The sequence below is a fragment of the Bacillus rossius genome, chromosome 3 (genome assembly GCF_032445375.1).
Source record: "Bacillus rossius redtenbacheri isolate Brsri chromosome 3, Brsri_v3, whole genome shotgun sequence".
NCBI classification, from domain to species: domain Eukaryota; kingdom Metazoa; phylum Arthropoda; class Insecta; order Phasmatodea; family Bacillidae; genus Bacillus; species Bacillus rossius.
Genome location: NC_086332.1, coordinates 127200180 through 127227074, shown reverse-complemented (window position 1 = coordinate 127227074; position 26895 = coordinate 127200180). Strand labels below are relative to the sequence as shown.

General features: G+C 38.3%; 2 protein-coding genes across 2 annotated transcripts in view; both read left to right on the top strand.

Annotated features, from left to right (window-relative positions):
• Positions 1-26895, top strand: part of LOC134531232 (C-terminal-binding protein) — a 445126-nt gene that overhangs the window by 182023 nt on the left and 236208 nt on the right. The gene's annotated exons all lie outside the window — the stretch shown is intronic.
• Positions 1895-26277, top strand: LOC134531229 (uncharacterized). Its single transcript, XM_063366901.1, has 2 exons — positions 1895-2581; positions 3472-26277. Exon 2 carries the CDS (start codon positions 3499-3501, stop codon positions 5830-5832), a length of 2334 nt encoding a protein of 777 aa, XP_063222971.1. The 5' UTR covers positions 1895-2581; positions 3472-3498; the 3' UTR covers positions 5833-26277.

Here is a 26895-nt window from a genome sequence, read left to right as displayed (position 1 = left end):
TGGGTTCGAAAAATGGTGTAGTTGCTGTATTGAAAACAAAACAGAAAAATTTAATTTCAGTTGGCTGCATTTGTCACTTGATCAATTTAGCTGCTGAGAAGGCATCATCAAATTTTCTTGTAAAACTAGATGAACTAATCATAGACATATATTACTACCTAGAGAAGAGTTCTAAAAGGAAGGAAAGGTTGCAAAAATTTCAAGAGCTGTATGACACAGAAGCTAGGAAAATTCTTAAGCATGTATGCACAAGATGGCTGTCCTTAGGTAGAAGCTTAGGAAGGGTTATTGAACAGTGGGAACCACTTCAGAGTTTTTTCAATAAAGAAGTAAGTCTTCCCAAGTGTCAAAATTCACTAGTATCGTACAGAATTCCAAAAGCGAAAGATGCTAACTGTGACGATAAGGTAGACAGAACCAGTGAGAATGTGGGTAAGAGGAAAGCAGATTGTGGTGCTGGTACTAGTGGAAATAAAGTGGCAACACAAGAGCATAAGTCACATAGTTTGTTAAAAAACAAGAACAGCATTCTTTCTAGAGAAGAAAATATTTTTATGTTTCTTTCTTCTTCACTGAATAAGGCATTCTGTCTGTTTGCCTTAAATGTGATTCCTGTGTTTGACCAGCTAAACTTGACAATGCAGACTGCAAGTCCTCAAGTTCATATCTTGCAGAAAGCGTTGCATGATTTTCTGAAAGAATTGTATTTCAGATTTGTACAAGTAATCAGTATTAAAGGCACTGATTTGTTGGTTGTTAATTATCATGATACGGTGAATCAGAAATCTGACTGTGATCTTGTAGTAGGTTGTGCAACACGAAGGATTGTTGATACCCTTGCAGAAGAAGAGAGAACAATTTTTTTTAGTTCAGTTCGTAAGTACTTCGTATCTGCTTGTGATTATGTCATCCATAAATTTCCCTTGAAAAGTGATGTTTGTAGAGCTCGGGTTGCTCAAATAGAGAACATTGAAAGTGCCCACTTCCACGATTTTCTATATTTTGTTGAATTGTTCCCTAGTATTTTACCTATGCATGGCTGTGAATCACGAGATGAGGCCTTAGATGAACTGGAAAAACAATTTGTAGCTTTACAGACTGATGATTTGTCAGGAGTTACTTCAAAACAGGAAAGAATTGATGCTGCATGGGTATTCATTGGAAACATGAGACGAGCTGACAGAACCTTTAAGTATGACAGAATTTCAAAGGTAATGTTAACAATAATTATTCTTTTGATACCACACAGCAACGCAGAATGTGAGAGGATATTCAGTGTTGTCAAGAAAAATAAAACAGAATTCAGATCATTGATGAACATTCAAACGGTGAAAAACATTTCTGTTTTGAAAAGCAGTTCTTCACCTGTTTGTCATAATAAGTGCTACAGTGCAGATTTTTTGAAGAGCCAAGAAGTCTACTGTGAAATACTTACAGAGCCAGAAAGATTAGTGTGATGGCTTTTAGTGTAAATTTGTGTACAGCAGGTTAATATGTTTTTTGACTCAGGTTTTTTTAGGGGGCTAAGAATTCAACAGTAAAATTACTTAACTAGAAAAGTTTTGTGGATTTTAGTGTAAATATTTGTAGCAACTGCATAAAACTGTTTTTCTTTATAATATTTTTTGAACCATTGCCATTTTGTAACCGGGAAAAATTTTAGGACAGTGATGGACTGGAATATAAAGTATGTGAATAGATATAGGAATAGTTGGTAAGTTACTAGAAATTTTTTCTTGAGAAAATAATTGTTTGTGGGTAGGCTACATGTAAGTGTATTATTATTCGGGTTTCAGTTAATGCTAAATTATATATTTTTTTATCTAGAAAGAAGGGCCTGTATTGTGGTGAGTTGATTATAGGCTAACTGATTGTATGCAAATGGTGTAGCATAATATTTCAGGGTGTCTACTGACCGGGAAATTCGGGAAATTCGGGAATTGTACATGAGTTTCACAACCCGGGAAAAAAACGGGAATTGTACATGATTTTTGCTTAGTGTACGGGAATTTTTTTTCTTTGCTCGTGCAATTTTCAAAGTGTTTCCACTTTTAAATATATCTCAATACAGAAGCCTTCGCACAGACCAATAAGATTTATGTCAGTTGCTTGATCAGAAGTCCAAGAACGGACTGATAATTTTAGCTAAAACATACTAGAGACTCGTAATTGCTTTAGCTTCTAATGCACGTCAATCCGTACTTCGGTCCAGAGATGTGAGGGGAATATTAAGAAGAATTTGTTGGCGACACTGTATTTTCTCTCGCTCTGTTTTTCATTTCGTCAGTAGTTTCAACGTCTCTAGTAATTCACTTTGTTGTTTACCTACCTAATCAGGGCTTACTGCGTAATAATTTACTTTTTTTTCTCTTTAAGGATGCCTTAGTTTTATGTTGCGTGTGTTTACCTAATCAGTGCTTACTACGTAATAATTTACGTTTTTTTCTCTTTAAGGATGCCTTAGTTTTATGTTGCGTGTGTTGTTTACCTAATCAGTGCTTACTGCGTAATATTGTACGTTTTTTTTTCTTTGAGGATGCCTTAGTTTTATATTGCGTGTTTTTTGAAGCGGATTTGAAACGTGAGTACCATCATTATTATTTATTGATCTCGTTTACACCCGCTCCTTGAGTAACGTTGTTCAATTTCTGCTGTTTTTAAGTAACGACGTCTGTTATTTACAGCATAATTTGAAGTAGCGCCCTTTTGTCTTCTTTCATTTATGTGAAATTTTATTGTATCCGTTTAATGGCAATGTTATTCGCGTAAGATTAATTCAATGCAACGAATTAATAGTGTGATGAAAAACAAACGCTATTTTGCTTTCCTTAATAACTTTTCGCGTCTTTCAGAGTTTATGGTCTTAAGCATATTTCAGATATATTTCTATAGTTTGCATTATGTAGAAATATCTCCGATGACCGAGTTTTCAGCCACTGTTTGTATTACATTTGGCATGTCAGCAGCTGCTCTGGTGAGCAAAGCCAGAATCTTCCAGGGCTAGTTTAACTTCAGTCATTAGGATTCTCTAGTGGCTAGTTACAAACAAATTGTTCTAGTAAACAACAGTCGGGAATTACGTTAACTGATTAAATAATCTAAATAATAATATAAAGTGTTTAGTTTATGCTTTGTTAAAGCATACTGGAGGTTAAATGTATTTCCTCCATTATAACATACGCGATAGTATCTTGATTAAAATGGTGTTAGGCAAGCATGATTGGAAAACAAATTATTTTCATTGACTAACACACTTATGGAAAAAAAATATATTTGACTAGCGCTCTGTTTTTCACTAACCAATTATGAAATTACTATAGGGGCGGGTGTAGCTACTTTAAATATTAGTGTCTTACAAAGTATTATATGGCCTGTATAAATTCTTATATCCTATTTTACTTGCATTTATAAATACTCCTAATGTTAACTGTCTTCAAAATTTACCCTTTTTTCATTTTTATGTTTTTGTAGATACGTGATTCCTTTATACTTGCCTCAATGGCTAGGCGTATTCGAGGAAGAAATTCATTTCAACCACAATGGAAGGAAGAATTTCCATGGCTGCAAGAAGTCGATGGAAGCAATCATTCTGCCAGGTGTTCAGTCTGTAGAACTATTTTCTCGGTTGAGTCCATGGGAAGAACAGCTGTTGTCAGTCACTCAAGTGGTAACAAACACAAACTTAGATTAAGTAGCTCTGAGAAGTCCACCTCTCTTGACACGTGGACTACAAAAGCCGGTTCAGTTCATGTGGCAACTGCAGTAGCAAATGCTGTAGCTGAAGCTTCCTCTGTGTCTTCACTATCGAAGCTCCCTTCATTAGGTTTGGGCTCTACTGTTGCTAGTAGTTGTGAAGTTTCACAGGTAGGGCACCAAGTAAAACAGCATACTGTATCAACCAACCGTGGTTTAAGTAGTTATCTTAAAAGAGATGAAGTCACACGTGCTGAAACATTGTGGTGCCTCCAAACAGTCATGAACCACGATTCCCTCAGAGGAGCTGCTAGTAGTGTTAGCCTCTTCAAAAGAATGTTTCCGGACGATTATATTGCTAACAGCATGCAACTTCAAAAAGATAAGATTTCCTATGTTATAGTATATGGTCTATCTCCTTACTTCCATAGTGAACTTAAAACTCGCATTAACAGTTGTGACTTTTTTAGCTTGGGTTTTGACGAAAGCATGAATAAAGTAGCACAAAAGCAACAAATGGATTTGTCTGCAAGATTCTGGGACATTTCACAAAACAGAGTATGTTCTCGTTATGTAACATCAGTGTTCCTGCATCACACCACTGCTGAAGATCTTCTTAAAGCTATAAAAGCAGGCCTAGAAGATTTGGATTTTTTGAAGATCATTCAATTGTCGATGGATGGTCCTAATGTAAATTTCAAATTATTGAAACTTTTGGCTGAAGATACCCGATCTTTTCCAGATGCTCCACAATTTCTTGACATTGGATCTTGTGGACTGCACACTGTTCATAATGCATTTAAGACTGGTATCAAGAAGACTTGTTGGGACATAATGGAGTTCTTCAGAGCTTTATACTATTTGTTCAAAGAGGCTCCGGGTCGACGAGGCGACTATACACAGGCCTCTGGATCTAATGTGTTTCCTCTGAAGGTATGCTCAATCCGCTGGGTTGAGAATGGAAGAGTAGCAAAAAGAGCTAGGGAAATGTTGCCACATGTTGACAAATACATAAGTTCAGTTAAAGGCACAGCCAAGGAACCAACATGCCGTAGTTTTTCAACAGTTTCAAAGGCAATTAAAGATAATCTTCTTACAGCTAAAATAGCTTTTTTTGAGGGACTGGCTGAAAATGTGGAGGAATTCTTAAAGGAATTCCAATGTGATGCTCCAATGGCACCATTCCTCTATGATGCTTTAACAGTTTTAGTGAAGCATGCTATGACGAAAATTGTCAAGAAGAATGTTCTTGAGAGTACTTCTCTTCAAAAAATAGACGTTTTGAAGCAAAATGAGAGCAATTCATTTATCTGTCTTAAAGACATTAAAAATGTTGACCTTGGTTATGGGACAAGGTTAGCTTTGGGAAAGTGCAAGAACGTCTCCGAAAAAGATATTTTACTCTTTCGTAAAGATTGTCGCACTGCTCTACAGCATTTTGTAGTAAAACTAATGCAAAAGTCTCCTCTGAAATATCCTTTGACCAAAGCATTAAATTGTCTGAACCCATGCCACATGTCTACAAATGCTGATGCTTGCAAACAACTTACATCTGCTCTTGAAATTGTTCTTAAAGCAAATCTTTTTTCTGCTACCACAATAGAAAGGGCTGACCGTGAGTACAAGGTTCTGTGTTCACAACCACTTGTAATGGAAGATCTGAAGACATATTCACGATCCGAGACTCGACTGGACGCGTTCTGGATGAAGTTGATAGATGGTAAAAAGGAGTATGAAAACCTCGTTCCAGTAGTTAAACTTCTCCTAACCGTATCACATGGGAATGCACCCTTAGAGCGTGGATTTTCTGTAAATAAAGAGATTTTAGTAGAAAATATGAAAGAAACGTCTGTCATTGCACAGCGTCGTATTTATGACCATGTAACCTATGAGGGTGGATTGATGAAACTTGACATTACAAAACCCATGATTCTTTCAGTAAGAAATGCGCATTGCAGGTATACAGAAGCACTCAATGAACAACGACAAGCGAACGCAGATGCTATGAAACTTTCGGAGGCAAATAAACGTGCTGCTGCTGAGCTTCGAGAGCTTAAGGAGAAGAAAAGGAAGTTGATTGAGGATGCTGAACGAGAAGTGTCCATCATCAACGAACGTGTTAAGGAGCTGCAGAAATAAGTACCATAACTTACTTAGAATTGAAATCGAGTTTTCGGACTATTGTGGACCTGTGAAATAATTTTGTCATTTACAAAAAATTGAAGGCTAGAATTTAACTTTTCATAAAAATTGTATTTTTGTGTTATCAATGGTGTAATGTATAAAATATTACAAGGTCACTTATGTTTTTATCATAATTTGTTTTGAAAATAGTGTCGTGTAGTGTGTTTATATTGTTTGTATAAATGTCACAGTGTTGAGGCAGAAGTGTTATAAGGTATACAGCTGAACTTTATCAGGATACGTTACTAAAAGGGTTGTTACCACGGACAGGTTTTTAAATAAACCTTTTAAGACCAAGTGTTCAGGCATGTGTATGTATGCTTGCATATGTTTGTAAATTTTGTTTAATCATCTTTATTTTTGTAAATCTTCTGAATATCTTTGCAAATTAAATTTTTGAAACTTAGAAATTACTATAATTTAGTTTCTGTTATGTCAGTAAAGTGCAAAACTTTTGTACAGGAATTTTCTCAGAAGTGTACAGGAATGTACAGAAATTGTACAGGAATTTTGCTAGCTCAGTTTGGTAGACACCCTGTATTTTTATAATTTTGTAGGTATCAGTTTAATGAAAAAATTAATAAAAGACCGCGACCTGATCATGCACTATTTTGAGCATCCTTCAATCTTCTTGATTATCAAGTTAACAAGTTGGCAGGTCTGTTATTTATTTTGATAATAATAACGAAAAGTACAATGCAGAGAAGTTTTGCGTTCGATTGAAAAAGGTTAAAAGTTCTATAAAACAGAATGGCGGATGTGATACCACAATTGAAAAAGGTGGAAAGTTCTAGAAAACAAAATCGCGTGATCCAAGATGGCTACCATAAGTGACCTAATCTAAGATGACAAGATAGCCGCCTCCAGTAGAGAGCGACTGTATAATTTTATTAACTTTTTATTATTTATTTTCGTAATAAATATACATTTTTAAACTGGTGGACACAAAGAAAAATGTGTAACACATATGAGTAGGATGTTCGATGAAGTAACGAAAGATTAAACACACAAGAGTGGAGCATTCGATTGAAAAGGGCGGAGAGTTCTAGAAACCAAAATGACGGGGAAAAATTATACTTCAAAAAGGGTTATATTTGTGCATAATGGGGCCTTTTGAGGTGTTTTTTGTCGCTCAAAATGGCGTCATCCTCAAAGGCCGCCGGAATTGACGTAATCAAGATAGCTATCGTGGCTACCTAAATCCGAACCTGAATAAATAGGCTAAATGACTGGTATAGGTTAAACTAGCACTATACAAAATAGGAGAATAGACCCTCTTTGGGGATCCTTCGCCCCTTCGACCCCCCCCCCCCCCAGCTGTGTGCTCATGACCACCCCCTGGGGATCTTGCACTCCAGATATTTTTTAAGGGTAAAAAAGGGAAATTTTCTCTCGAAAAGGGTAAATTTGTGTGCCTAATAAGGTGTTTCTTGTCGCAGGAAGTGACGTAATCCGCGATGGCCGCAGAAAGTGACGCCATCAAAGATAGCCGCAGTGGATCCCTAGACCTGCTACCAGTGCACCCATACATACTATATTCACCTACTCCCGAAACATCGAGAATGACTCCAAGTAACGTTCTCTAAGCTCGGCAGCATTCTCGTAGGCCCACAGAATTCCCAGGCTGCTAAATGAATCATTGACAATATACCGAGGCCGGACAGTAAACGGGGAGAAGAGGGTGATGGGTAGTGTGGCCGGGACCCTTGTAATCCGGCCGGGCACGCATGACATGCGTGACTTCAGCGCCCTTGCGGGGGCGCTGGTCAGACTCGCTGGAAGGCCCGCTCAGGTACCTGGCACGCGTCGTGGCCTTGCCTCCTAGCACGCATGTAACAATACATTATAAAGTATACTACTGTTTGTGGATACATAATATATTATTAATCTGAGGTGTTGAGTTTCATGCTATAGAAGCACAGTCGCCAATTTAGTCGCCAATTTTGTCGCACTGAATAAAAACTTTGTTAATAAAAATAAGTGCTCCTTCAAAAATGTATGGCAATGAAACATCAAAATAATGACGCAATTTATTGCCACCTTCAATTCAAAACCTCACAAACCACCTCGTTTATTCAATAAAGGTGCATAAAGTAAAAAAAAATGTGTTTTGTCTAAATTGTGTATTTTAATTCACTGTTCTCAGTAAATAAAAAAATAGTCACGTATAGGTATTAAAATTCCAGATTTAAAATAAAATATAATTTCTTGCGTAATATAAATAAAATGTTAATATATGCAACTACCACTAACATAATGGTAATATATATTACAAAACAATAAACACAAATTTTAACAACAAAAAACCGACTTAAAAACTATTCCAAAACAAATTAATATGCATTAAAAAGTAAAACAATAATTGTATATTATTCTACAACTTAATAATCAACTTACTTTTTCTACTCATCAATATGTAGGTACAATCTATGTGTTTACCACGCAAGAAGGTAGGTAATGAAATTTCGGCACTACAGCTTGAAATTCAGTCCATCCTTAATACTAAATAATTCAATTGCATTTTATTAGTCCATCACGAATCTTGTCCAAAAGAAGTCTCTACAGTGTAAAGAGAAGCAAAAAGATAAATTAGCCAAACTGACGAGTATGGTGAACACAAAAACACATCCCACAACACAGAAAATTAACACTGTCGTTAATTATTCATCTTCAAGAAAGCTGTCCAAGAGCGAGGAAAATGTTCTACAAAAAGGCCTCAATTTCAGCATTGTTCCACGACACATTCCTGCACTTGACATAGTTTCATCAGTTGAGAGTGTAATATACAAACTTCCTGCCGCCAAACAAGATGAATTTCGTTGGAATGTGCGTACAGCAATCACCTCAGCTGGTCCACCTAAACCAAATCTGCCGCCTGATGAACTCAAGGCCATCAAATCTTTGAAATCCGACCATACCATTGTAATCCTCCTAGCTGATAAGGGTCGTGCTACAGTCATACTTGACAAACCAGACAGACTATGACCAAAAAATTACTGATTTGATCACCACAGATCAATATACAAAACTGGAAAAGACCCCACAGCCAGCATTGAAAGAAAAGTGTACCAAACTCTAAAAAAAACATCAGAATCACATCCCAGAAAAAACTAGATCAGAACTGACGCCACACAGCAGTAAAGTACCCCACATTTACGGTCTTCCAAATATTCATAAACCCGACATGCCTCTGCGCCTGATCATCAGTTGTTGTAATTCCCTATGCCAGAAACTATCAAAATATCTCATGAAAATTGTTGAGCCACTAGCAGGACAGACAGATACTTTTGTCAAAGATTCCAATCATTTCATTTCTATAGTCAAAACACTGAAAATAGAAAAAAATGATACCCTGGTGAGTTTTGTCGTCCAAAGCCTCTTCACCAATGTGCCAGTAGCCGAAACACTCAGCATTGTCAAGGCCAAATTGGAGGCTGATCCAACTCTAAAGGACATATCTATAATACCAATCCCATCCATCATGGAAACGATTAGGTACCCTCTGTCACCACGACATATTTCCAGTTCAAGGATATTTTCTACAAACAGACCGATGGCATGGCAATGGGCTCTTTTCTTTCACCATTTATGGCCAATATATTTATGGAAAACTTTGAGCAAGAAGCACATAGCAAAAGTAATAGCCCTCCTAAAATCTGGCTCTGTTATGTAGACAACACCTTCACTGTCTGGCAACATGGACTTGGAACTTTGGAGGAATTTGTGAACCACCTTAACTCCCTGAGGCCATCAATAAAGTTCACCTATGAAAAAGAAACCAATGGCAGCATTCCTTTCCTGGATGTAATAGTCAGCAGATAAAACAACAGTCTGGAAACCAAAGTATACAGGAAACCTACGCGCACAAGCCCAAGCCAATACCTTAATTTTGCATCCAACCATCCCAAAACAACAAAAACTGGCATAATTCACACACTAACCAACCGAGCTGAGATTATTTGTTCTGATGAGAAATCTATTGCGGTTGAACACAATCATATAAAAAAGGAACTCATAGCCAATGGTTACCCTGTCAACACCATCAAACAGCATATGAAATCTAACAAAACACTCAAATCCACAGAAACCGAGAAACCGGCAGGAACCTTAGTCATCCCGTATGTTCAAGGGCTTTCAGAAAAATAAGATGCCTGGGAAACAAATATGGACTTAAAACAGCATTCCGTTCTAAATCTTCTATTAAAAGTATTGTTACCAATGTGAAACCAGCCACAGAAAAATTACAAACTCACAACTGTGTGTATCAGATCCCCTGTGAATGTGGCCACATGTACGATGGTGAAACTGGCAGAGCTCTATCCACCCGAATCAAAGAACACAAAAACAACTGCAAGAAGGGTGAAACCCTAAAATCCAGACTTGCTGAACATACATGGGAACATAGCCACAAAATTCTCTTTGAAGACTCCACACCACTCAGACAGGAACCCGATAAAATAAAAAGGAAAATCAAAGAATCAGCTTTCATTATTAGCAATAAAAATATTTTTAGCCAGCAGAGAATTGAATTAAAAAAAATATGTGGATCCCTTTGATTAAGAAAGAAACATCCCTGCAACACAAAACAATAGCCTACTGAACCTACCATAACCAATTCGCTTTAACTCCATGGTGCACAGCCAATGGGGAATCAGCTTGTCTGCCATTGGCTGAGCAAGATGTAGTCCATTCTGTGATAAATACCCTCATTTCTCCAGCCCCTACACACTAAGCACCAGGCAGTGGTGCAGAGAGGTCAGCCTCTCTAAGGCCTAGCTTCGATCTAATGATCAGTGTTTATCAGCCACCACTGCCCTTAGGTTTTAGGCGACCGGCGGGTCGGATAGCCCGCGAACTGGAACCGCGACAGGGATGGCGACCAACAACACAATCCAGACCAGCGCGGCCATGGAAACACAAACCACGAACACCAAACGACCTCGAGATCAGGATACTGAACATCAACAGGCGGGGGTGGGGAAAAAGGTTCCGCGCAGCAGGTCAACGGGACACCAAAGCAGGCGACCGAAAGAACTAGGAAACAACGAAGATGCGCACACAACCAGACGCGATACAACGCACACACAGACGGCAGGACTGTCTGGAATACCTGCACATGACAACATTTACAGTCATCTGGTAAATCAAATACCAGACGACACAGCACCGCAAGACCACAGACATAGACACAGGCAACCCAAAACAGGTACAAAGGTGTGCCTATCATAGTTCGAGACACCACAAAGCTCAAACAGATTGCGGAACACCTAACCCTACACAGAGTAAGATTCTCAAACACCATCACCCGGCGTAGGGAACTGCGGCTCAGCTTTGAGTCCAGAGAGGGTTACTTGGCAGCCCTAACTTTTCTCAAGGCAAAAGACATTCCACACCACACATTCGCGCACCCGGAAGAGCGAAACTCGAAGGTTGTGATAAAGGGCCTATACCCAGAGGTCACGGAGACAGAACTGGCCACGGAACTCACACAATTGGGGTTCACAGTCATTGACACCAGAACTTTCTGGTCACACGACACGATGCAACAGGGACGCCCACACAGACTCATTCAGGGACTTTTTGCGTGACCATTGCAGCCACGGAAAAAAACATCATGGAAGTCAGGACTCTGTACTACACAAGAGTCACAATTCATAAATACCAAGCCCGACCACAGGATATCGCCCAGTGCAAACGCTGTGGCGAATTTGTTCACACACAAACGCGCTGTACTAAACCACCACGATGCGTACGATGTGGGGAAAATCACACTAGGGGGGACTGCCAGAAAGACCAGGACGCAGACAAGTTCTGTTTCAATTGTAAGGTGCGGGGCCACACTGCAGCCTGGAAGCAGTGCCCAGTGTTCCTCAAACTAGTAACAAGCAGAACAGAGCGCAAAGCCGGACAGCCACAGCACCAGACACAACAACAGGGGCCACATGCGCAGCCAGGCGGAGATCCCCTCCACCCTCCGCTCTCGCACAGCCGCGCGCCCAGGTGGTCAACAAGCCGCAGACGCAGCCACAAACAACAACCACTGAGATGACACGACCGGAACGCAAATACTCACAAGCGGTGAAAGAACCACGCACCACACACACTCCATCACAAAACAGAATTGAAGAAAACACATTTAGTGACATGTTCGAGCTGGTGGAAATTCTAAAACTCTGCAACTTTACACAGCTCATCGCACAACTCAAACCACATTTCGACAAAATCCGAGCTGCGACATCTCTACAAGAAAAACAGTTTATATTATTGTCTGCACTCATGAATCTCTCTACACCTTAAAATGGCACAGAACCCGGGGAAGTCTTTACAGGTCCTAATATCGTATTTTGTTGGTCGCCACCAGGTAGCAGCAGGGATTATTTTTTTCTTTAACTAAAATATTTTCAGTGCCAGGGTTGGGATTCGATCCATGGGACGTGAAAACGTCTAGGATGTCGAGGTTAGAAAGCAGGCACCTTACCAACCAGACCACGAGACCAGTAGGGATATAGTGGAATAAATAATCTATATATGCTACGTACTGACAGCAAGTTTATGATAAAAGGGGGGAGGGTTTTTTTCCCTTCCTTAATGCATACCTAAGGCTCCACATTTGAAATTCAAATTATTATACTGCCGCCATCTTTAATTTCAGCACAGACTACCAGATGGCGCCAAATTCAAATATTAGTTAGGGAGTCCGCAGACAGATGTCGCACGCCGCCATCTTGGTTATAAAGTTGGCTGGTAGATGTCGCTAGTATCGCGCCCAAAATTCAAAAGTTAGTTGACAGAGGTGCCGCCATCTTGGTTATAAAGTTGGCTGGTATATGCCGCTAGTATCGCGCGCCAAATTCAAAAATTAGTTGCCAGAGGCGCCGCCATCTTGGTTCTCAAGTTGGCTGGTAGATGGTGCCACCATCGCCATCATCTAGTTCATATAATCGATACCAGATGACGCCACCGTAGCCATCTTTAGTTCCTAGTGTTGCTACCAGAGCACGCCACTGTCGCCATCTTTATTTCTTTAAGTTACCACTGGAGCGCGCCAAATTCAAATTCAAAAACCTAGTAGATAGCGTCACTAGCAACCATATTGGCCGGAGAGGTGTGGCATGATACGTCAAAGTATACGTACCCTTATGCGCATCAGACACACACATGAGAATTTTCATTGTCAAAGTCCGTAAATGTAGGCTAATAGGGGATTACTCGTTTAACTGTATATACCTATTAAGTAAATAACCTACAAGTGTTATGTAGTCAGTCGAGACAAGTCGGGAACGAGTCGGGGGGACAAGACGAGACAAGTCGGTAGCCTGTATTCACCAAGTTCTCCGTTGCCGCCATCTTTAATGCATATAGTCGCTACCAGATGGCGCCACTGTCGGCCATCTTTAATTCAAGGCATTGTCGCCGGATGGCGCCAAGTTTGAATTTAAAAACCTACAAGTGTTATGCAATGTGTAACCAGTCGAGGCAAGTCGAGATAAGTTTGGAACCTGTAGCCATATTCTAAACTATGTTTATTATTTATGTATGCCTTTATATGTTTAGGTTTGATGATAGAGTACTTATAAAATATTGGTGTTTTGAATAGTGTTGTGGAGTCTCTCTCTTCTCGTAGTGGCAGAAGACATCTCGAAGGTAGTGTTAGAATTTATGTATTAAAGCAATCACTCTAGCTGAGGAGGTTAATAACTTATAGTTACAATTTTTTTTTTAAATACTCTGAATTCAAAACAATTTTTAATAAGAGGGACCATTAAATGTTTTTTTTTGAAATTAAAGCAAACATCGTAAATGTTACACATATTTATTTAAATCTTATTACAAACAAGGGATAAGAAAAATATCTGATTTAAAAGAAGTAAATAATGAGTAATAAAAATTACATATATTCACACACTACACATCATAGTGAAAAAGTCAACATAACCTGTTTACATAAACCAGAGACCCAATACCTAAATATTAAGCATAACTACAAATTACATAGAGAATAATATACTCTGAAATACATAATAAAGAGAAAATTATATAAATAACATTATACTTTGCTTAATAGTTCCAGAAGTAATGAACACTCTGCTACACGAGCAATTTCAACAGTTCTTTCATCACTAGTGTTTTCTGTGGAACATACTTGAGTGGTGTCTTCACTGATCGGACCTAGATGACTGAGATCTCGGGTTTGACTCTTGCGAGATGTACGAAGGCGAAGCTGACGCCGGCGTTTATGCTGGAATGCTACTGATGTGGTAGGTGCTGGCGATGTGGGACTCATCTGGGTACAGGCAGTCGATGTCTGTACTGACGAAGTCTGATCACATGCAGATGCTGGCGGTGACTGAATAGCTGGTAGGTTGAATGCATGTGCAAAAACCTCTTCAGGCGTTGCAGGGAGAACTGTATCGTCTCTCATCATATTCACACAACAATGTCCTTAGCCCAGACAGTTGATAACTTCTAGAGGCATATCTTGAGGCCCTTGGTTTAAAACATGTTTCACGTGAAACACAGCATCACAACTCTTCGAAAAAATGTTTTAAAACCCCGTCGATCCACTCACTATAATCAACAGTGCCTAGCCCAGGTGTTACACTGGAGTATATCCTGTTTGGTTGATAGTTAGACATCTTGGTTAACTACTTCTGCTGTAGGTCCTTACACCACCACAGTTTCAGCTCGACTGCCATCGCTCCAGTCGAGGGTTGTATTTAAAAATATATGTATCACTTGGATAAATATGTCTTATGTAATTCCATAGAGTAGAACATGTATTAGAACTGTCCATTGTTAAAATTATTTTTAGTTGTATGTTAGACTCTATGTGATGTTAATTGACAATTCACTCTCGTTTATACAGTTAGATGTTAGATTCGCTTCTAGCATGAGATGCGATGTCTGTGCTGGTCTCCCCACAATTGAGGGAGGTGATGGTCTCTCGGTAATTGATGTAGGAGGTGATTGATGAGATGCAATTGGCAGTAGTTCGACAGCATCGTTACTAATGATGGTTGGTGGTTCACGAGCAGGATTTGAGGTTATGTCTCCAAAAACTTGACGTGATGACTATTGGTGAACGATCACGCTCAGGGGATCGTTGCCACGGCTCTTCACGTGACCACCGTCGCCCACGTCTGGAGTACTCGATTTCAAACCAATTGTGTAGAAATGTTTCCTCATCCTCTGCTTCACTTGGTATGTCCTCTAAGGGTATGGTCCTAATACATTCACACGTATTCCACCACAAGCTGTTGAAATCAATGTCATGGCGTGAAGACATAATAACAACCACACGAGCCCCTCAAATTTCTTCTTAGCTTACAAATTTAACTGTAGGGAGTGAAGCGGTAGAGCCTTCACAGCAGAAAGCTGCAGGATGTGTACCAATGATGGTTAACGTATGCGGTGATTTGAATAAGCCCGTCACACTTTTCCTTCCAACTAATAATTGCCTCCGGATCGGTGTTGCGCTGCAACTCGCACCTTACTGAGGAATAGTCTGGTTCCGAGCTTATAGTTTCAGTCGCTGATGCAGCCTTAAGCGCTTCTAATGTTGTAGGGAATGTACTGTCGGGTTTTAGATAATGGACGACACAATCTACCTTGTTGCAGGATGTCTCGATGATGTCCGGAGCCTCCTCGTCACAATCACTGGTCCAGTGATGACCGAAGTTGCAGACCTCTAGTTGGAAGTAGCCATCCTCGGTGACGTGCACACGGCGGAATCCCGGCGTTACTTCCGCGTACTTTGCAGTTGGATCGAACGAAATTTGCTTGAATGACATCTATTATTATTATTATTGCACGCGTACAATTTATTTAATTCTTTCAATGATGGACAGTCATATTCTGCTTGTACATATAATATTAGCACATGTTGTTTACAATAGTTAGTTAGCCACCGTTTCTGCTCTATTCCTACAACCAATACAACTCCGTTCAGATGACTTGCCAATATGTCGGGTATAGAAGCATAAGGAAAGAGCCCGTGTTCCCACTGTAAACCATGAAAATTTCTAGTGAGCCAGGCATTTGTTTTTTGATGCTTCCGGGTGAGATATCGCCATTCAAATGGAGGTTGAAAGTTACTTGTTATTACATTTCCTTCATCTGCAATGCTAAGTTCCTTGATAATAAATCCATACTGACTAGAGAAGCCTTGGAGGTTTGAAGCAATGTTTTACTAGACTCAATAGCTCACTCACTGACATGAGAAGTGTACAATTAGAGCTTACCAACTACTTGCATACTATAGAAACGAATTAGCAGCACTCGGTGGATCAACTGAATAAAAATCTTTCTGAAATGCTAATAAAATTAAGTGACATGTTTACTTCGTTGTAGGAAAATAAGCTCTTTTCATTTGAAGGAAAGTTGCGTGAATCGATTTTGACTGGGGTTAAAGATATTCTAACATCAAACTTAACAGATTATTTGCAGTCAATAAGTGTAAGTAGCACAGGCAACACTCAGCAGTTTACACTAATGGTTCGCACTATCGATAGTATGAAGAATGATATTCATAAATTACTTTCGCTCATCAATACAGGTTCGAAGCCTGCTGCTCCTTAACCAATAGCTCTACCGAAGCCTGCGACTCCTAAACCAATAGCTCCCCGTACTAAGCCTTAGACATTGTAGGATGTAAATCTGGGCACACAAGTGCGATCGATCTAACATTTATTGGTTAAGGTTTAGAGCTATATAAGACTTCAGTTATCTTGTTTGTCTTCACTTATGTCGCTCGAGGCAGATAAGCTAGACCACGTCATTAAGAATATACATGCTAAATATTTATTAGCAAAATGGGCTCGCTTAGAGCGTAATGAAATCAATGAAGCTATTTTTCAACCAATTACTTCCCGACTAGAAAAGGTAGCACCTACGCCCATTGTGAAACAAGAACCCTTACAATCTACTTTTAAAAACCCTCAACCTAAGGCTACATCTAGTAGCAGCAATGATGATTTACCACTGAATCTATGGTATAGGAAACATCAGAATTCAGAACCTACTAAATCAGATGAATCCAATACCGACGAAGCACAAACATATCTAAGTAATTTTAACCCTAGAGTAAATGATGTGATATATGGAGTATATCGTCGCAAAAACCGATGGTTTATAGGAAATTCAGAAATATTCTTTCTCCCCAGAAGTGAGGTGCGTGTGAATGATGAAGTTGTTCGGGCTGCACCTGGCTTATACGAACTACTATTCGCACGAGATCCATCTGTATACTCCGACATGGCCTTAAAACAGTATAGACATTTACTTGAAATCACAAATGGATATTTAAAAAATAATAATGCTTTGACTGGACAGTATAAGACATTGGAACATCCAAAATTCGGCATTATATATCATATGTTTGGAGGTATCGAATCGCAGCAGAAAGGTAGTGGACTGGTGCAAAAAACATTTGATTTGAAGCGCAAAAAGGATTATTTACTGGGATGATCCAAATGAATTAGTTTCTCGACTTCGCTTGTTACTGGCTTCGCAATCAGCCGGTCATACTGGTCACAATAACGAAATACTCTCTATTCTGGAAGAACTGCGTGAAGCAGGTTACATATGAGTAAAGCCGGGATTGCCCGAGAGCTTCCTGCTCCTGCAAGACGGAACTACAAACGTCATAAGGTTATAGTGTATGGTCTTAATGATTTATTTCAGGCAGACCTTGTTGAGATGATTCCATATTCACAAATAAACAATGGTTTCAAGTACATGCTAACAGTCATCGATGTGTATAGCAAGTTTGCCTGGGCTAGACTTGTACAATTGAAGAATGCAACTGATGTAACCAAGGCTATGACAGACATTCTGTGTGATGGGTGCATACCGTCACACCTACAGACAGATCTTGGCAAGGCATTTTACAATGCAGCCTTCAAGGCTTTGATGAAAAAGCATGCTATCAATCACTACACATTTAGTAATGTTAAAGCTTCTGTAGTAGAAAGGTTTAACAGAACATTGCGCACCAGGATGTGGCATCAGTTCACAGTTTATGGTAATTACAAGTGGTTGGATCTTTTGTCGAAACTTACAAGTGAATATAATTCCACAGTGCATTCTACCACGAAAATGAAGCCTAAAGATGTAAATGATGATCGTCTGCTTGGGACTGTATTCACCAACACAAAGAAGAAAGATACACGAAAGCATAAAGCTAATGTTGGTGACATTGTGAGAATCTCCAAGCAGAAAGGTGTCTTTGAGAAAGGTTTCACGGCGAATTGGAGTTGTGAACTTTACCGTGTGACACGTTCGTGAATCGGAACCCAGGACCTACTACCTCGAAGACTTGGACCACAAGCCTATTTGTGGTGGCTTATATGCTGAAGAGATCCAGCCTACGATGAATCCGGACACATATTTGGTGGAAAAAGTTCTCAAACGAAGAAATGGCCGGTCTTTTGTGAAATGGTGGGGTTTCCCATCTCAATTTAATTCGTGGGTAGCAGATACAGAAATCGAGAAGCGCTAAAGGTGAATAACACCTCACTTACATTTTTTTTCTAGTACTTAGGAATGATTATTGTTTATACATACATTACATTATTTAAAGTATGATTATCGCACAGAAATTATCTCATGTCATTTATGAAGTTGGGCAGTCTAAATATATTTGGCTATTCAGTTGTTCTAGCTCCTGTAGCGTACATCTGTTTTGTCTGCTTCGAGAGAGAGGGGTGGGGGGAGGTTTGGATTGTGTAACAGTTCGTTGAGGCTGTTGTTAACTTTCAGGAATGCATTGAAGGTTGAGTTCTAGGGCCTCACAGCATCGCTCCGCTAACGTGGTAGTCTGCTTCTAACCGCGCTCCTATCATCATGGCTTCCACCAGTGTTTGCGCGGAGAGTGTTTGTGATTGTAATTTAAACAGTGTTACGATGGACGATGTTCGGGAATTTGTAATGGAGGTAGTACTTTTTTACATAGGTATGGACTTTCATGATATACATTACCACCTTACATCCTCTGCCCTCAACATTCTCGCTGAGTTCCCTGAGGAAGAGGAATTTATTACTTATTTATATCAGGCGGTTATGACCTGCATCGAGGCCGCAAAGGAAGCGCAAGAGGCGAACGAAGATGTGGATGAAGGAATGGACAGTGGCTTGGGGGATAGTGATGATGATGACGAATAATAAATTTGTGTGTACTACGACACCAAGGGTTGTTATAACCAGTCTGACATTCAGCATCCTAGAGACAACATCAGCACTACAGCCTTGCAGCCATACCTGTAGAGCTAGCATCAGCCTTGCAGCGCTAGCACTCGGCAGCTCTCAATATCAACTACGCGCAGCTTCACACATCAGTTATCGTGGTTACTGGCAAAAATGTCATTATTTCTCTGCAACATTCAGTGCCTCACATCACAAAAGGGGTATGTGGTTAAGCAACTTGCAGCAATGTTCATCGAGGATGGTGATGTATTGAGGACCTACAAATACATATTCAAACCGCCATGTGACTGGTCCGAACTAGACAGACAGTCGCAAACTGACTTATTAAGTGCATGGACTCTCGTGGAACGAAGGTGAAGTGAGCTATGACCAAATCTCATCAGTGTTATGTGACATCGTCAACCCTGAAGGAGATGTAGTGTACATCCTAGGAGACAAACAAAAAATTATATTGAGTGAACTGTGCAGTGCCAACATTGTTGATTTACATAATGAAAGAAACTGTCCTAGCTTCAACAAACTTTTAAAGACTTATGGAAACGGACTGGATAAATGTATAAAATGTATGGAAAATTCCATTGCGCCCATTGTAATGTTCAGCTATTTAAATTCTGGCTATTCGACCATCCATACTACTATGTATAATTGAGTCTCTGGTTTATGTAAATAGGTTATGTTGACTTTTTCACTATGATGTGTAGTGTGTGAATGTATGTAATTTTTATTACTCATTATTTACTTCTTTTAAATCAGTGATTTTTCTTATCCCTTGTTGTTTTAATAAGATTTAAATAAATATGTGTTTAACATTTACAATGTTTGCTTTAATTTAAAAAAAATCATTTAATGGTCCCTCTTATTAAAAATTGTTTTGAATTCAGAGTATTTAAAAAAAATTGTAACTATAAGTTATTAACCTCCTCAGCTAGAGTGATTGCTTTAATACATAAATTCTAACACTACCTTCGAGATGTCTTCTGCCACTATGAGAGGAAGAGAGAGACTCCACACAACACTTCAAAACACCAGTATTTTATAAATACTCTATCATCAAACCTAAACATATAAAGGCATACATAAATAAATAATAAACATAGTTTAGAATATGGCTACAGGTTCCAAACTTATATCGACTTGCCTCGACTGGTTACACATTGCATAACACTTGTAGGTTTTTAAATTCAAACTTGGCGCCATCCGGCGACAATGCCTTGAATTAAAGATGGCCGACAGTGGCGCCATCTGGTAGCGACTTTATGCATTAAAGATGGTGGCAACAGAGAACTTGGTGAATACAGGCTACCGACTTGTCTCGTCTTGTCCCCCCCGACTTGTCTCGACTGTCTAGACTTGTCTCGACTCGTTCCCGACCTGTCTCGACTGACTACATAACACTTGTAGGTTATTTACTTAATAGGTATATACAGTTAAACGAGTAATCCCCCTATAAGCATACATTCAGGGACTTTGACAATGAAAATTCTCGTGTGTGAGTCTGATGCGCATAATGGTACGTATACTTTGACGTATCATGCCACACCTCTCCGGTCACGATGGTTGCTAGTGACACTATCTACCAACTAGGGTTCTTGAATTTTAATTTGGCACGCTCCAGTGGTAACTTCAAGAATTAAAGATGGCGACGGTGGCGTGCTCTGATAGCAACACTAGGAACTATGGATGGCTACGGTGGCATCATCTGGTATCGATTATATGAACTAAAAGATGGCGACGGTGGCACCATCTACCAGCCAACTTGAGAACCAAGATGGTGGTGCCTCTGGCAACTAATTTTTGAATTTGGTGTACGATACTAGCGACATCTACCAGCCAACTTGAGAACCAAGATGGTGGTGCCTCTGTCAACTAATTTTTGAATTTGGCGCGCGATTCTAGCGAATCTACAGGCTAACTTGAGAACCAAGATGGCGGCTTGCGACATCTGTCTGCCGACTCTCTAACTAATATTTGAATTTGGTGCCATCTGGTAGTATGTGCTGAAATTAAAGATGGCGGCAGTATAATAATTAAATTTGAATTTCAAATGTGGAGCCTTAGGTATGCTAATGCAAAATCGGCTAGCTTGTGAACATCTCATTGTAGTGCAAAGTTAGAGTTCCAGTTCAAGCCAAATTTTGTTTTTGTATTTTTAGTTTTTTATTTTAAATTTTTTATTATTATTTTTTTGTAATTTTATGATATCTAAGAAAACTTTTGATGGTTTTCTCCGAGTGCTTCTAATTATTCCTGACTCGACATCTTATGGTTTTCTCCGAGTGCTTCTGGTTACAGATGATAAATTGATCTCTGCATGAAGGATTTTTTTACTTAATGAGGTATGTCATTTTTTTTCAAGGTTACATGTAATTTGTGAATTTCTGCTACTTAATCAACACTTGTAATATTTTTAACAGGTGGAAATTAAAAAATAATATCATTACTTAGTCAAATAATAATAATCTCTGAGAAATCTAAGAAGCACTAACAGGAAGGACGAACTTCCTTCTCCTTGGAGTCTAGCGAAGCCATCCTTCTTTTGCGATCGTTAGTGAGCATCCGGCATCCCGCATAAAATAACTAAATATTATTTACCTGCAAGTAACATGTGGCGACATCTGTTGTTGAAAAGCAGAACTACTTGCAACAAGTACCTTTGAATGAGATAAATTAATTCTCTCTGATGAAATAATTAAAAAATTCTTTTTAAGTAATATATCTAATTTAAAACTATTAGTTTGCATCTGGCATTAGTTTCAGTAACTAATATGAATCCTGATTCGGGATTTGTTGCTGTATCAAAACGTCATCACTGTAGATACTGTAGCAAGGTGTTTACCTTGAGAAAGAATGCTAAACGACATGAGAGAAGCGAGTGTAATTTGGGTCCTTGTCAAAAACCATTTCATTGCAGTCAGTGTCAGAAATCCTTTGGTAGAAGATATTACTTGGATAGACATTACAAGACCTGTACAATTAAGATGAATAAAGATAACGAAGACTGGGCTACAACATCGCGGAAGAGGAACGAAGGCGAAAAAGCTAATGCTAAAATTACTGATATAGATCAAGATAATAATTTAAAATTTAAAACAAACGAAGGAAGTTGTAACCACATTAGAAATGAAAATATATTTACTCCAATATCTAGTCGTCTCCATGAAAATGTGAAAGATGGAGAACCACCTGAAGCTTACAAGGTCGAAGACTTTGATGAATCATCTGAAGCTGGCATGATTGAAGATTGTGGTGACACATCTGAGGCTGACATGATTGAGTACTGTACTGAAGCACCTAAAGCAGGCAAGATCGAAGACTGTGATGGAGGTCTGAGACCAAAACGATGGAAATGGCGTAATAAAATAAATTATCCTGATCAAGTTTGTGATGCTGACATGATTGAAGACTGTGGTGACACATCAGAAGCTGGCATGAACGAAGACTGTGCTGACACATCTAAGGCTGACATGATTGAGTACTGCGCTGAAGCACAAAAGCATGCAAGAGCGAAGACTGTGATGGTGGTTTGAGACCAAAACGATGGAAACATAATAAAATAAATTATCCTGATCAAGCTTGTGATAATCACTGGCAAGATGACGAAAGTGACCTTGTGGTTGGTGTTAAAACGATAGACACCAGATATGATAATATTTATTATAAACATGCAAGGATGATGAACGCAGCAGAAGAGATTGATTATACCTCATGGGAAGATCCTAACATATTGGTTGACAGGCTACGACTACTACATGGATCGCTTTGTGCTGGAAACTATTCGAACATTAAAGAAATATCCTTCATATTCAAAGGACTGAGGGAAGCTGGCTACATACAATAATGGCTTAAATTAAATGTATGTGTATAAACTTGAAGATAAATTAATATATTTTCTTTCCAGATGGTATCTACCATTTATCGAAATTTGATTTCTAAATAAAACTTATAACTTAAAGGTGTAAAATATGTTACCACTGCCAGTCAAAATGTATACTAATAAAGACATGTTAGTAATCATGCCAAGTTCGATAAGAAAAGTAATTGGAATCAGTTGGAACCAATTGAAGATGGAGCTGTTGGAGCCATTTGGAGCCTTTGGAACATTTGGAGGCTGTTGTAGCATTTGGAGCCTTTTGGAGCATTTGGAGTCATTTGGAGTCATTTGGAGCTGTCGGAGCCATTTGGAGCATTTCGAGCTGTCTTAAGCATTTGGAGCATTTGGACCATTTGGAGCATTTTGAGCCATTTGGAGCTGTTGGAGCCATTTGGAGCTGTTGGAGCCATTTGGAGTTGTTGGAGACATTTGGAGCATTTGGAGCTGTTGGAGCTAAGAAGTAGTCGTTGCACGTCTATGTAGGGCTAAATGTTTATAAGATTGCTGGCTTTCGCAAGTGATCCTGTAGTAGGATAGATATTGTGTAATAAATATTATGTTTGTAAAAGACTGTGGTGTTTTATTTCTCGAACCTTACACTTTTCTGGTATTTAAATTAAATTTATTTTAGCTTCGTCCAGGATCGTGCCAAGGACCTTAGTCGACCTAATTAATCAGTATATTGTTTGCAAATTTATTTAATGAATTTTTAACTTTTTCCTTAATTTCTAGGTTAATTATTACGAATATTCCAAGATGTTGGTCTTGATGTCTGATAGGATGATGGTAGTAGAGGATTTAAAGTCTCTTTAAGAATGTTGAACGTGGTTTATTGAAATTATTATTTTTTTCATAAAATTAAACATTATTGCATCGATCGAGTATCGAACCAAGGACTGGAGCGGATCGAATCAATATGTAAATTAATGAGTGTTTTTTTTCGATGAATTTTGGATTTTTTCCCGCTTTCCTAGCTACTTTATTACACGATTTCAAGATGGCGCCCAAATTTCAAGATGGCGGGGGCACCTCGGTAATAAATGATTACTGCACTGTAGAGGATTAGAATAAAATTATCCAGATGGAAATGTACTCTATAATACGAGTACACACACAAGATGGTTTACTCCAGCAGGTGGTAGCTCCTGGTAGCATGTACTGAGCATAAAATGTCGTTTCCGTGATGGTCGACAAGGACAAAGTCAAATTTCAAGGCCAAGGTCAAATTTCAAGGTCAAGGACCATGGTCAAGGACAAATGTGAAGGTCAAATTTCAAGGTCAAGGTCAAATTTAAAGTCCAACGTAAAAGTTCAAGGTCAACGTAAAAGTTCAAGGTCAACGTTAAAGTTCAAGGTCAAGGTCAAATTTCAAGGTCAAGGTTGAATTTCAAGGTCAAAGTTCAAGGTCGAGGTTGAATTTCAAGGTCAAGGTCAAAGGTGTGGTGACCAGATAATTATACTAACATGGTATCAGCACACTCTAGCGGACGAAAACAAGATGGTGATCTGCAGCGGGTGATTTCAAGATGGCGGCCGTCACCAAAAGTGAAACGGTGGTTTTAAGGATTTTTTTATTATTTAATTAGGATGATTAATTTTTTTTAATGATTTTTAAATTTTTTCCCGAATCTCTAGCATTAAAGTTACGTATTTTCAAGATGGCGGACATGACCTCATGCTCACTGGTGAGATATATGCTTTGAAAAAAAGTGGTGGTTGTCAGTCTGCCTGCAGCCACTGTGAGAAAGGATCGGTCGCCATTTTAATTTTTTTTGCATTCGTCGGGTTCGAACTCCGTGCTCCGTTTCGTAAATGTATGTTTTTAAATTAGTTTTCATTAAAAAAAATTTTAATAAATTTTAAATCTTTTTTTATTAAAATCGGATAATAATTAAAAAAGTTAAAGATGGTGGCGTAACGATAATTGCAACGGTGACGACATAATCCAAGATGGCGGTCATGGTATCCTTATTCCTAGAAATGGCTTATCGGAGGCTGTAGACATGCATGCTTAAGCCAGTTTAAGGAATTTTCAGCCGCTGGGATTTTTTTTGGACTAAAACGGGAAATTTTCCCTTTAAACGGGACATTTTTCCCTCGAAAAGAGAAATTTTTAGAGAATTTTTGGCGGAATTTTTTTCCTAAGAAATGTAAATTTTGGCGGATTTTGAGGAATTTTGGGCAATTTTTGCCCAATTTTGGGAAGTTTTGAGGGTCAAATGTCAAGGTCACAACCATCCAAGATGGCCGCCGTGACGTCACAATCCAAGATGGCGGACCGACAATCACAATCCACACCCAGAACCCAGTGCCAGCTCCGCCATTTACATACTACTATTAGCTATTTCAGACCATCCGCAACAAAGGATGAGTTTTTTTCGTCGTGTTAAATGTTTACTAGTTTGTTAGGGCGTATTCTGACGAATATGTACCCAGGAATGATTAGTTTATGTAAGTAAAAACCCTCCATACCATGTGAAACAGCACCATACTAAAGTTGTTATAGCGAAGTACTAATTGAATGAACATTGAGTTTAAATTATATTATCAACATTTTAAAAGACTTTAAATAACCAAAAACAGTTAATGTTATTGTAATTGTAAGCAATCTAATTTATCAATTTTAACCTAGAGGTGAAACAAGAGAGATAGTTTTGTGTTCTACCGATCGTAAAAACTGAGCTAAAGCCTAGGTACACGAACTGAAATTGTTATTTAAACACTTGATTTTGTGGATTGTTAACTCGTTCATCACGCAAAAGTGCAACATATTACGTATTTTTGAATGGACCTAAATGAACTGTTGTATCGTAATCATGTGTGCGAGGTAAATATCCAGATGATTAACGAACATAATAGTCATTCCACAACCCAGTTCAGTAATTTATTGATAATAAATTTTATTTAAATATTTTTATTTAATATTTTTTGTAATTAATAAAGTTTCAACGTATGTTAATTTTCCTGACCAATTTCCCGAGTTGTGAATGAACCTGTCATATTACCCTATGCTTTGTGTTGTGTCTAATACTCATTTGTGTTAAGTGGATTAGGCCCTTGTGTAGCAATAGGGGCCGATGTAATAAATTGCCACACATGTAATTAAATACTACACATAATTACCAGAACCTGAATAATATCTGTGTTGTTTGACCTACCCTTATACACTATTACAAATTATATATATATATATATATATATCGACAGAAAGTGGTAGTAACCAACAGTCAAACCTATCTAGCATAATAATAGTAGAAAGTAGCTGAGTGGGGAAGAGCACAGCACAGCTTAGAATTTCTATAAATTTTCGGTTATTGATTAATTAATTATTGTTTAATAATTTATTATTCTTTATTAATAATCCTGTTTCAATTAGTATTTATTTATTAATGGTTAATGAATTCAAGAAATTATTTTTTTATCGTTTTAATAATTGTAATCAATTAACTATTGATTAATAATTATTGTTTGATAACCTGTTGTCAGTTTATTAAATTTAAGTACTAAATATGATTATTTAATTATTGTTAATCGATTTATTATTGATTAATATATTATTGTTTAGTAATTTATTATTTATTAATTATAATCATTAAAATTATATTAAAATTTTCTGTTGTAAGGAACGAATTATTCATTACAAAATTTGCACGAAGTTGAACGTTCTATGAGATATTTTTTTGTTAATATCTTGGGAACACGGATACATTTTGCTACGCTTCTATTTTACACGTTGTTGATACGTGGTTCTCAAAACAATTGCTGTACGCACATGTTTTTATATTGTAGGCGGGACCTTTGTATATTTTGTTATGTCTACAATATCCTAGCCTAGACATTTTATTGTTCCTATTTCTTTTATTTCAGAAATCTTTAAAGTTTCAAAAAAAAAAAATCTTTTAACGATATGTTGAAATGTTTGGGTAAATTTTTTTTTATGTACA

Excerpts from the sequence above, each read along its gene's own strand:
- LOC134531229 (XM_063366901.1), top strand. The coding sequence starts at position 3,499 with ATGGCTAGGCGTATTCGAGGAAGAAATTCATTTCAACCACAATGGAAG.